Here is a 13,697-nt window from a genome sequence, read left to right as displayed (position 1 = left end):
TTTATATGACTATAAAATTAAAAAAATTTTATGTAAAAAATTATAAAAAGATATAAGGGAAATATTTGTAACAAATGGTTAATATCATGAATATATAAAGAGCTCTTATAAATCAATAGTTTAAAAACAAATACCCACCCACTAAAAAAATAGGTAAAAGAACATGAATAGGTAAAAAAACACATCAATTCATAAAAAAGAACAATGAATATGAATATTTATTTTCACTATTGTTATAAACATGATAATTAAAATAACAAGATATTTTTACCTATTAGATTCACAAAGACTAGAAATAAAAATACTCAGTGTTGGCAAGGTTATGGGGAAATGAAGCTCATGTATTGAAGAAGGTGTAAATTCATACAGCTTTTTTGGATTCAATTTGGCAGTATGTATCAAAAGCCTTAAAAATGTTCACATCCTTTGACCTTGTAATTCTTACTTTTAGAAATTTTGCTTTTCTTCTATTTTTTATTTTTTTCCCACAAAACATACTCCACATGGAAAAAAAAAATCTTAGAAGAGGGTTGAAAACTCTGGTTCCCACCATTTCTAGATAAAACAAATTATCAGACAAGGATGCTTAATGTTGTAATTTAGACTTTATTAAATTATTTATAAGCCAGTATATCTAATTTTGACTGAAGAGATTATTAAAAAAAAAAAAAAAACTAGGAAAAACATCTTGCAGCTGCTATAGATGTTTCTATATCTAGTACCTAACCTATTTTTAGCAGCCAAGCTCCAGAGCATGAAAAGAATAAAATTTAGCTTAAAAGGGCCAAGATAAGATACTTAGGGCAGTGTGCCACCTTTTAGCATCAATAAATAATTTTATTGATACAAATTAAGAGGTAATTTTAGCGTTATGGTGCAGAAAAATAATTGTGCGCATGTGGCCAAACAGGCACATTTAATTCTATAACATCTTTTTTTTTCTGTTTATAAATTGCAGTGTTCATTTATTGATTAACAATGAGGAAGCTAATTCGGGCTGACTAAATTTAAGTATAATTAAGAAATTGTTTAATTAGGATATATAATTCAATATAATATCAATTTCGTACAAATATAAACCAAAAAAAAAACAAAGGAAATAGTGAAATAATATTATATCTGGCTGGTGGGATTTTGTTTTCTTTGTATATTCTCTGTTTTTCAATTTTATTAATCATGGAAAACAGATTAGCACAGGTAAGTCATAACCTTTGGTTATCTGGTAAGCCCTAAGCTGCCTCAAACCTGGCTGAAGAAGATGGTCTCTGGCAGTGCTGAGAAGAGCGAGGCGGGACTAAGTGCACACTAGCGAGCAGTGTCAACATCACCAGCAACTGCCTCTAGATCAGTGGCCTCGTCTTAGTTCTCACTTTCTTTGACTTGTTTTGTAGTGTTTGATGCTGTTGACCACCTGCACCTTCTTAAATTTTCCTCTTCTTTTGGGTTACTTTACTGTACAATCCTAGATGTTTTCTTCCTACTTCTTTGATTGTTCATTCTGTTTTCTTCACTAGCTTCTTTCTTTCTACCCACTAAAGGTGGTGGGTATTGCTCAACGTTCTGTCCTCTCCATTATCTCCTTGGTTATCTCATCAGCCTTCACAGACTTAACTATCTTCGTTCGTTCGTGTTCGTTCATTCTTTCATTCTTTCAGTATTTCTTGATTGCCTCCTAAGTAATAGGCACTGTGCTAGCTCAGTGATCTAGATAATAGAGAATCAGGTAAAGAAACAATTACAGAATAATTTGCGTGTAATTCTTTGTGATAAGTGTCCTAATGAGGTGGCATGGTATGGGAACATACTGAAGAGGTACCTGGCCCAGCTCGTGGAGAGGACAGAGAGGAGTGACTATCAGGATGACTTTTCAGAAGAGATGTACTTAAGGACTGAGTGAGCGTTAGCAAGGGAGGGTTGGAATATCTCAAATGATGGGGACTAGCCCACTTGAGTACAGGCAACTAGGCAAAACGGCATGGTCTTTCAGAGAACTGTAGGAAGTTCAGCTTAGTGGGAAATAGTGTGGAGAGAAGAATCTGGAGAGGACCCAGCTCAAGTGGGACACCACTCAAGGGGAGTTTTCTGGGTTTCTTGTTTGTATTTATTTATTTATTTATTTATTCATTCATTCATTTACTTATTTATTTTTAGGTGAGGCAACCCTTGGTTGACCTCGCAGATTGCAAGGACCTTGTCAGTTTACAATCCCTTAATTTTTTATTTTTATGCCTACAGCACCTGGTCTTCCTAGGTGGTCTCCCATCCAAGTACTAACCAGGCCCGACCCTGCTTAGCTTCTGAGATCAGATGGGATCAGGCTTGTTCAGGGTGGCATGGCTGTAGACTGGTTTTTGTGTCGTTGTTGTTGTTGTTTTTTAAATTAGTGAAGAGATTTAAAAGACAAGTTCTGAGGTTGTTATGATCATCAAGGAGAGAAATGTTGGAAGATGCACCTGAGGCAGTTGTTGTGGGAACAGAGAGTGGGAAATTGATTTGAGATCTGAGGAAGTGGAACTGGATGAGACTTGACGGCTGATTGAGAGGGTGGAGGGCGGGCGTCGAGAAAGCTTCCAGCTCTCTTTGTGGACCATTGTGCTCATCACCAGGTGTTACGTAGATGGTTGGAGGAACAGACTGAGGGAGAAGACGAAAAATTAAGTTTAATCTCCCCGAACCAATGATAGTATATTCTTGAACACTCAGTCTAAGAGTTATTTCTGGGGGAACCACCTTGGAAGGCCCATCTCTTTGTCCTGATGGCACCCTCTATGTACCTGCCTGTATCGTAGCACTTATCACACTGAATTATAGTTGTTTACTCGTTTGTGCCTGCCATAGACTGTGAGCTCTGCAAGGGCAGGGACAGTGGGATAGTTCCTTTCATATCTTTTTTTCCAGTTTGCAGCACAGTACACGTGATAGGTATATCATACGCATCCAAGTAGAACTGAATTATTTATAAGCCACTGTCAGGGAATAGGATGGGCTAAAATTTTAGTACCTTCTCAACATCTCTCAGGTGGTGGTGACAGTAAACTAATAATTTGCCGAGAACATGAAAATGCTGTTGTTTAATGTGTCCTTAGATTAAAAAAAAAAACTTATCTATACTTTTGAAATTTCCACTTTCAAGCCTCTCATTTTGGGAATCCTACCCATTACCTCTGCTGATGCTGATTGAACAGTTACATAGGGCTTGTTTTCTGCCACTAGAGTCCTTCACTAGATTCTGCATCTTCTCTAAAAGACATTTCTACCAATTAAAATTATGTGGTTTGAAAACAGTACTGGTGTAGTGAAAACAATGAGTTTCCATTACAAAACGATGGACCTAACACACACATTTACCTCTCCATTCTTCTCAGATATCACTGAAAATGACAAAACAGACATGAAAAAAAAATAATTGTATTGAAAAATGGAAAAGAGAGGCTTTGAAGCCAGATTACCTACCTAGCTCTGAATCCAGGCTCTGCCATTTACCAACTTTGTGTCTTAGAGCCAGTTGCTTATTTTTTTTGGCCTCAATTTCCTCATCTATAAAATTAGGATGCTGATAATAGTACCTGCCTCCTAGGGTTGTTGTGAGGATCAAGACAGATTTATATGAGCAAAGCACTTAGGAAGAGTTTTTACATTTAGCCAATATTTTACATTTAGCCAATTAATATTAGGTGCCATTATTATGATTGCTATTATACCAAAAAATTGGAGGAATTTCGGGGTTTTAGAAAGCAAAATTAAATAATTGAGAAACCAGAACAGAATAAAATGCAACCGCAAATAGATGCTCCTGCTCCATGCTGGAGTCAAGAGAATTTCTTAGCAGGGCCCCTTTTCTGAAACTCTAAGCCTGGAGTCAGCGGACAGAGCAGCTTGGAGGAAGGTAGAACATCAGGGCAGATAATTAAGGGACTGTCTCCAAAATGGTTATTTCCTCTACTTCTCTCTCTCCCTTCATATAAAGAGCTCTGGTCATGGCATTAGTTCCCAAGATAAAGCCATGAGAACAGCTCTTCAAGCATAGTTGGGGATTCGCTCTGGAGAGGGTCAAACAAGCAATGCTCTTGTGGACTTGGATTGGAGAGCAAGTGGGGGCCAAAGCAGAGCTTTAGGTCATGGAGCTCTAACAATAGCATGAGTGTGGGATGCAGAACAGGGGAGAGGAAAAGAAAGGGAGCTCCATCAAGGATCGATGTATTAAAGAACCAGACCATACCATCAAAATTCAGCCTTATCTTGGCAGTTGTGAGGCGAAACTGCTTTTTCTCCACTTTTAAGAGAAACCTGTCTGTCAGTGTACGACTTACCTACAGAGACCCACGGTCAGACAGATCTCCCGTTTGCGGGTTTAGAGACTGAGTGACAGCTGTTGGGGAAATCTATATCTCTTAAAATTACTAATCAGTGTAGCCCTTCATTTATTACTGTGAATAGGTGATCAGAGCCCACTAGGCATTTGAGGGAAACTGGGCTTGAAAGAGGATGATTAAGATGAACAAATAGAACAGCTTACAGTGGTGGAAATGGGGATAATGAGGAAGCAGAATGGAACTTTAGGAAGTTCTGATCATAGGAGACTTTCTGAGTCAAGAATTGGATTCATAAATAAAAAACCAACTGCCATGGGGAAAAAGAAATGATTAAAAGAACTAGTTCTATATTGATGACTTGATCGCTGAAATCAAAATGCATTTGGAGGCTTAAATAATAGGTTAAAGACCAATTTTTTATGAAAATAAAGTAATTATACAGACTGTAAAGCAAGAAGACCAAGGAAGAAAGTACATGAGGAAAATTATACTTTGAGCATTGATCTAAGTGATCCAGTATCCATTTTATAGAGTTACAGAGGGAAAGACAGTGGAAGGGAGAAAATAAATAAAGAATATTTCCCTGCGTTGAAGAGAGACTCTGAGTTTTCAAGTTTAAAAGGCCCACTGAGGAACAAGTTTAAAAAATAAAAACACAAACAAAAAGCATCTATCTGTCTATTATTGACTGCTTATGATTTCTGAGATAAAAAGGCAGATTACATGAAAGGCTCAAGACTAAGAATCAGACTGGTTGGATTTCTCACCTGCAGCCTAGTTTTCCTTCAGTGTTCTGAGCGAAAATTATTTTGAAGACAGAACCGTCCCCAGCCTCACTAATGTTTAAATGTTTAGAAGGGAGTCAAAAGACATAAGAACTCTGAAAGTTTATGACACGTACCCTTTCTGAGAAAAATTAATTGAAGTACTCCCAGTAAAGTCTGAAACAGATCTAAGAGGAAGGTTTGGATGTAAGGACAGTAGTGTACAAAGAAACTGATAAAACGTAGAGGTGTATCTAAATAAAGGGGCTGTGAAACTTAGTATAATCTTTAAGAAAAGATTTCTAAATATATAGAATAATATAAATATATATATGTATATGTATGTGTGTATGTATGTATATAACATTTTGTAACATTTCAGATGATTTAACATTCTGTAACTAACATTTCAGAATTGGGGGTAGGGATAAAGTAAAACTGCTGAAGATCTTTTACTTTTTTGTTTTAGAATTTATACATGTAGTATGTGCTTATTAAAATCCAAATCATATGGAAATATATAAGGTGAAAAGCAAATGTTTGTATATCAAGCATATATACAAATTTATATAAATCAGTGAGAAAAAGACATCTCAATAGAAGAATGTGTCAAAGGCTTGAACAGGCACTTCCCAAAAGGAACAATCCAATTGGTCAGTAAATACGAAAAGGTACCAAACTTCATTAGTAACGAGAGATGCATATTAAAACCGCAGTGAGGTAGGTCTACAAACTTACCAGAATTATTAAATTAAAAAGATTGACAATACCAATACTAAGTATTTTGTAAACAATAGTTAGGCCTTATCTAGTAAAGATAAAGATTTGCATATATGACAACTCAGAAATTCCATTTGTTGATTTATAGCGAACAAATGTGGGCCCCTTTATACCTGAAAACATGTTCAAAAATGTTTCTAGCAGCACGAAGAGCCACTAATAGATTGTGGTATTTATTTATACAAAGAAATACTATTCGGTAATAGAAATGAACAGACCACCTCTACTTCCAGCAACTGTATGAATCTCAGAAACATTATGAATGAAAAAGCCCAGAAAGAAAACATACTATATCATTCTATACAAATACACTTCAAAACTAGGCCGAAATAAACTATTGTTTAGGGATGTATACTTAAGTATAAAAACCCTATTAAAAGGAAGCAAGTTTTATGATTGCCATAAAAAGAATGGTAAAAAAATTCTCCTGTATCTTTCACCCAGACTCCCCAAATGTTAACATTCGATCACCTTTGCTTTATCCTGCTCCTCCTCCTCTGTCTTCCCTTCCCTACTTTCTATACATAGTACGTATATACATATGCATATACATATTGGTTTTCTGTTTGAACCATTTGAGGGTAAGCTGCAGACATTACTCCTTTACCCCTAAATACTTTAGGTCTGTTTCTGAAAAAGAAAGATTTTTTTTTTTTATGTAACTGCAGAACTGGCACCAAAATCAGGGAATTAATACAATTAACACCATATATAATGGATAAAGTTAACACTAGTATCTAATTTACAGACTTTATTTCAGATTTTACCAATTATTCCAATAATGTCCTATGTAGTAAAAGAAAATCCCACATCCTGTGTTACAGTCAGTTCTCCTGTATCTTTAGCCTCGACGTTTTTGAACAGTACAGTCTAGTTATATTGGGGGATGTTCCTTAGTCTGGGTTTGTCTCATGTTTTTTCGTGATTATATTCGACGCTTGCATTTTTGGCAGCAATAGTACTGAAGTAATAGTGTGTTCATCTCTTTGCACACAGTGTTGATTTGTCCCATTACTGGTGATGTTAGCTTTGATCACCTGGATGAGAAGGTATCGGCCCAAGGGACTTTTTATAGATTTTAATAAACTGATTTTAAAATTCACTGCAAGAATAAATGGAGCAAAATAACTAAGAAGTTTTTGTAAAAGAATAGCACAAAGGGCATTTGTCCTACTAGATGTCGATAGATACTAAAGCCATCATAATTAAAACAGTGTGGCAGTCAGTGGTAGAGGAATCAGTAGACAGTGGAGCTGAACAGAGCCCAGAAGCTCATGACGATGTATGACTAGGTCGAGTGTAACAGCTATCTCAAGCATAGTTTGCTCAGCACTTGAAAAAAATTCAGTCTATCAAAGCAAGTTTCTTTTATTGCTGCTATGGTAGACAGTAAGATTGCTCTGCTCTGAGAAGCCAAATCCTTACATATGCATCTCATACATGGTATAGATTCTCTGTGGTAGGAGATGCTTACATAACTAAGAAGTAATAGTGTGTGCTGGTGTAAATGGATTATTTTGGCCCGAGCAGCTTGGGAGTAGTAAAAAGTTCTGCCTGCTAGTCAGGGGCTAAAGCCAGCTGGCTCAGTCTTCCTTGGCCTTCCTATCCAGGCTCTCAGGTGTACAACAGAAGATCTGTCTTCTCAGGTAGAGGTCATGGTGGGTTTTAGATTTAGAAATAAATGACCAATTTAAATTAAACTCAATTTATCCTTTAGGCTATTTGCTATTTATAACTAGTTAGTACTTTTAGCAATAGAGGTTTTTATTTTATTTTAAAAGAGCCTCCCCACAAATGTTTGATAGCACAATCTAGAGGTGGCTACATCTTATAATGGACTTATTAAGCAAAAATGTGTTGTGCTACTTTTTTGCAAGTTTTTGTGTTTAAGATTCCATGGTGTCACTTTCTATTGATTGTGTGCATTCTTAAAGAACAGTAGATTTTGTGCAAAAGGTGACTTAAACCTGGATATTGTTTTTTTTTCTGATTATACTCTATAATATGTTAATTTAGTAGATGATGAAGGTGGCATTTCAATTTAGTGTAGAAGAGACAGCTCTCCATAAGTGATTTGGGACAATAGCCTATCCATTTTTTTTAAAAAAATAATTAGAGCCTTACCTCATACAAAACACAAAAATAAAATAAATTCTGGGTGTATTCAGGTTCTATACATAAAAATCAGAACTATAAAATCACTAGAAGTAAATGAGTATTTTTATAATTTTATAATGGTGTAGAAATCAGTGAAATGTAGTGCCCTTCCCCGCCCCCCAGGAGCCCTAAAAGATTGAGAAATTCAGTTACACAAAAACTTCCATATGTTAAAAGATACCATAAACAAAATTAAAAGACAGGTAGAATGGAAGAAATATAATAAGTAATTTCTACAAATCTGTGAGAAGACAACCCAATAGGTAGAAAAGGGGGTAAGGGATATTATCAGGCAGTTCCCCAGAGAAGAAATAGAAATGGGCCAATAAACATGTGAGCTAGTAAAAATCAGGAAAGTGCAAATCAATCTGACACCAGTTTATACCGAATTCATTGGCACAAATTAAAAAGGTTCAAGAGGGCATGAAGAAATAGGCACTTCCATACACCATTGCTGGGGGTATAAATTATTCCAGTCTTTTTGTGGAGCAACATGGCTCTATAACAGTAGTGCATCTGTAACAATTTTAAGTGAATATTCCTTTGACCCAAAACTCTATATTTCCAGAGATACTCAGACACTTGGGTATGAATCTAGTAAAGGAAGCTTTGTTACAATATTATTTGTAATAGTGAAAATGTTAACAGCAGCCTAGTCATCTGTTACCTTATCTCAGACAGCTAGCTTCTTTCTTCCTTTGGGTTAGAAACTAAAGCCCACTTCCCTGGTTACCATAAGCTCTTGCTTATTCTCGGATAAAGAGCAAGTATTGGTGACACGGTGAGCACATGGAAGGGAAGATGGCTCAGACATCACAGGAACACTCTAGTCTGCTATTCCATTCTGGATATTCAGAGTTCACCTCTGAGTACTGGTTCAGTTTTAATTTTCAACTTATACATTTTTCTAATGGGAATTCCTGAATCAAGTAACCTAATTCTGTGGATGATTTTATTAGGAGCAAGTAATTTTTAAGAAGGTGGGATTTGCACATGGAGAATTTAGGGGAGGATTCAGAGAACTACTTAATCTGAAACCTATTTTCATTTTGGTCCAGGTTGATGAGCCTATACTATATCCCACATAATGAAAATTAATTCATAGTCTCTATGGCATTAGCCCTGACAAATGCCCATGATTAAAGTAAAATTTGGCTTTCTAATACGTTAGTCACTCTAGGGCTATAAATATGTATGTACAAAGAAATCTCTAGTTACTGACTAAAGAGAAAGAATTACCTCTTTACTCTGAGCTATAAGACTCCTTGACAGGATGTTTAATATTTATCAAACATTGATCAGATGCTCTTTACCCAGCAATTTAATTTGCATAGATAATGAAATTATTTACAGAAGCCACACCAGTGCTCTTTGATACAAATATTATGTGATCCACAAATTTAAAAAATTCTGTAGCTATATTAAGAAAATAAAAGACAGATGACATTAACTTTAATAATATGTTTATTTAACCCAGGATATCAAAAATATCATTTCAACATATATTTAATATAAAAGTAAGTAATTTTACATTTGTTTTGGGAGACTAAATCTTGGAAATTCAGTGGGTATTTTACATTTAAAGCCACTCTCAGTTGGGACCAGCCTCATTTCAAGTGCTCAGTCGTCACATGTGCTCAGTGGGCACTGCATTGGACTAAACTATAAGCTCCAGGAATAGTAATGGTGTGAACATTGTATCCCCAGCACCTATCACAGTACCAGGTACATAACAGGTGTCCAATAAAATTTTTGGTTTAATGAATGAATGGATGAATATAAAACCATCTTTTCACAGACTCCTTAACCTTTAATCCATGTGCGTTACATTTGTCACAAAAATAGATGGCAATAAACTTATCATGGAATGTCTTCTCTGCTGTACAGCCATTTAGAGAAAATCCTAGAATAGACTGTTTGTCTTTCCATGTTTGCTGAAAAGCAGTTTTAAAAATTATCTGTTGGCTCCAGGTAATAAAGCAAATGGCATTACAGAGATCCTTGGAGTTCCTGTCTGTTGACCATAGCAGCTCTATTTGTCTTTAAATTTGTCTTGCTAATTCTTAGAAGCATTTGTGTTTTGAGGACAAGACCATTGAATAATCTAGCCCCTGTCCGTAAAATTGTATATCTATTAAACACAACAATATTAAAGTCCACTGAGAGCTGTACACTGTTTTGATCATCCCTGTCACTGTTTACGTTGACTTGAAGTTCAAATCAAAAAACTTCTACTATCTGTTATATATCTCCAACTGTTTTAGGTGTTGTGGGTGATACAGGATAATTGTTATACATGATCTTTGCCCTTGAGAAGCTTATAATGTATTTGGAAAAGAAAAATAAATATTAACAAAATGAATAGAGAAAAATTAAGTTTGTAAATTTGTTCAGTGTTCATGTGCCTTAGGCGTGGTGGTGGAAAAGGTAAATATGAATACATTCTTCTTCCTGCAAATAGCTCACAGCTGTCTGGAAATTTATATATATGTAAATAATATATACTATGTTAAAATATTTATTGATGTGTACATATCTTCATATTTAATTAATTAATTAATTAATCTGTAAGGTACAGGAATACTATTCCCTTACAGAGAAGAGGATGCTGAGACTCAGTGAGGGTCAGTGGCTTGCTCCAGGCGGCAGTTAGGAAGAACCTGGATTCAAATCTAGATATTTGTAGGAGCCCTTGCTCTTTCTTCCACACCACACTTTCTGTGTTTCAAGATTCCTAGAAAGAGAAATTGAGTTCTTCACTTGAGGTAAATCATAGCCCACGAGTTAAGTTTCCTACCTGATTATAGTTTGCCTGATGTATTTATACATGAATTTATATAGTTATTGTGTAATAACCGTATTAATTGTACACGTGCATCCTAACGTTTGAGTAGTAGGGCGCTAAACTGTAAGGGCCTAGAGTTTTATTGACGAGAAGGAGCTGTGTGGGCTGGACTCGGAGCCATTTCCTTAACGAGGCATCGAAGGGCAGGAGACCAGGCCAGGGTCTAAGGGAAGGACTCTGCCTCCCAAGCAGAGGGACGAACTTAAACAGGCAGGAGTGTGAGAGGTCAGGCCGAGGCTGTGTGGTGAAAGGCTCAGACGCTGGTCGAGGGCTCCATTCTCAAGCAGTAAGGAACTGTCAAAGACTCAGACAAGGCTGACAGGTTGGACTTGAGCAATTCAGTGATTCATGGTTGGCTGGTTGGTTTTTCAGTTTCTCTAGATCTGAGTAATTTCTTTTCAGGTCTTATTTAAAAGCAAACTCTAGGAAATGGGATTATGATTTAAAAAATACACGTTAGATTGGTGATAAATGTTTATTTATATAATAGATGTTTATTAGGTGTCCAGCATTAACATTAATTAACATTATACTAGTATCTACTCATATACAAAAGTAGATAAGTCTTTAGGGAAACAGGCAACTATAGGAGCTTCTTATTTCATTCAACATATATTTAAGCATCTTTGGTTCTGCAGCTATATAAGGGTCAGTGTAGGGTTCATATAAAAAATTGTAAGGATAATAGAAATAATATAAAGTTTCAGGGTTTTTTTTTTACTCTAAAATAATCCTGAAATAATTTTTAGTGAACTAGTTGACGTAATTTAAAGTTCAGAAAGCTTTCAAATATAACTTACAGAAATAGCTTTTCTTAGTGTAAAGCTCTTAATAGGATGAAAGATGCTCTTTGAGATATATGGATGCTTTTTGTTAACTCCATAATGTCAGGAGTTGTATTTAAATTCTACGTTTTGCTATAACTCTTTGAAAGCCAGTTTTCTTTTTAAGTGTATAATTATATATTGTGGACAAATCATAGATTTTATGTGTGTGTATTTTTATTTATACATGACTCATTCACATTTGTGATTATATTTATGTAGTTTTCTAATATTTTCAGTTTAATTTAGTTGGCTTGTATTTTTTTCTTCTCTAAGGAAATAAGAAAATTTGTCTTTTTAGCTTTTGGATTATTAAACCCCTCCTCCTTGAAAATTCCAAGTTATCAGCCATTTTCTTAAGTTATAATGCTATTTCGCCTCCCTTAGGAAAAATCTTTTTACTGTTATCAAAATCTGAAAGTAGTCATATGAAATAGAAATGGAGACCAGCTCCTTAAAATCTTAAGTAGTGTGTGTGACTGTCTAAAATAACCTAAGCAAATAAAAAGTACATCCATGTTGTAAACCTTCCCAGATACCCTTTTAAAGCTAAAATGATTGTTATAAAGTTTTGTTTGTGCTTTTAATCTGCTGAGCCATCTGTGGAAACCTGTCCTCTTCTCTCCTAGGCCACAGACCTCCACCAGCACGAAGTGGGCATCGTTGTGTGGCAGATAATACCAATCTGTATGTGTTTGGAGGTTATAACCCAGATTATGATGAATCGGGAGGGCCCGATAATGAAGACTACCCTCTCTTCAGGGAGCTTTGGCGGTATCATTTTGCTACAGGAGTATGGCACCAGATGGGCACAGATGGGTACATGCCACGGGAGTTGGCATCTATGTCACGTGAGTGCAAGCAGTCCTGAACTTTTGACTTCATTAACGAAGTGTCTGAGAGGTCTGGATAAGTGTCACATGTTCTTTGCTAATAATTTGTAATAATACTGTAATATGATTAAATCCTGTTAAATGGATAGACTCTTTACTACAGTAATAATATGGCATGGCAATTCAGTATCACTTGGGAGTTGCACGGGCCTGAGTTTGAATTTAGCTGTGTACCATTTACTTGCCAGATGATTTTTAGCTTCAAGTTCCTTAGGTATAAAATGGGGTTAATAATACCTCAGAGGGTTCAGCGTAAAGTATCAGATATGCCAGGCAGAATGTAGTAGAAGATCAACAAATGGGGTGTATGACAGTGGTAATAGTTATTGAGCAGACTACTTCACACATGGTATTTATTTAATCTTCAGAACATCCCTGTAGTGCAGGTATAGGATTTATTGCCGTTGTACAAATGAGGAAACTGAGGCTTTAGAGAAGCCCTAGAGCTGTGGCTAAGGGCGCAGGTCCTGGAGCCAGGCTGCCGGGGCCTGAATCCTGGCTTGGCAAGGTGCTTCTTAGGAGGCCTTCAACAAATGATTTAACTCACTCACCACTTCTATTTCATTGTCTGTAAAGGTGGGGAAAACGATAAAAGTTCCTACTTCACAGGGTTATTGTGAAGATTAATTTAGAGAGATTAAATAACTTTCCTGAGGTCACATGGGAATTTCAACTCAGCTCTCACTGGCTCCAGAGCCCATGCCGTTGACTCATAGCAGTTGAAGGATTGGTTAAAAAAAAAAAAAAAAAAGCCATTGAGATAATACAGTAGCACTGTTTTGATAGTATTTGCCATCAGAGAGGGAAAGAAGGTACGTGCTAGTGTCTGTGTGTATATGTGTGAAAGTGTGTGTGTGAGTGTGGCGACAGGAACATAAGAGAGAGAGAGAATACCAGTTACCAGCAGGATATTGGTATTTCTTTTAATCTAGTGGAGGATCGAGATGGCAGAAGTCATAATTTAAAATGTAGAGATCATTCCGCTGGCAAAACCAGGATAATCCTTTTACTCTTTATCCCGAGTCCCTGTAAGGTCTTTGCTAAGGTGAAGGTGATGCTTCTCCTTCCTCGGCTTTGTCACGTACTTGTACTGTCTTGAGTGGCAGGAGTGTACTATAGTT

General features: G+C 36.2%; 1 protein-coding gene and 1 non-coding gene across 3 annotated transcripts in view; one reads left to right on the top strand and one right to left on the bottom strand.

The window, feature by feature from the left end:
- Positions 1-13,697, top strand: part of KLHDC10 (kelch domain containing 10) — a 49,442-nt gene that overhangs the window by 25,141 nt on the left and 10,604 nt on the right. For both annotated transcript variants that reach the window (XM_015588372.2, XM_006910522.2), the window contains one exon: positions 12,313-12,534. In XM_015588372.2, coding sequence (XP_015443858.1) covers positions 12,313-12,534 — 222 coding nt within the window. The remainder of the gene's footprint in view (positions 1-12,312; positions 12,535-13,697) is intronic.
- LOC112478704 lies at positions 2,227-2,345 on the bottom strand. The gene has a single exon (XR_003045952.1). It is a non-coding gene; the product is annotated as a 5S ribosomal RNA (ribosomal RNA).

This window comes from Pteropus alecto, unplaced genomic scaffold, assembly GCF_000325575.1.
Source record: "Pteropus alecto unplaced genomic scaffold, ASM32557v1 scaffold22, whole genome shotgun sequence".
Taxonomy (NCBI): Eukaryota; Metazoa; Chordata; class Mammalia; order Chiroptera; family Pteropodidae; genus Pteropus; species Pteropus alecto.
The sequence above is the reverse complement of the archived record's forward strand: the minus strand, read 5'-3'. Positions and strand labels throughout refer to the sequence as shown.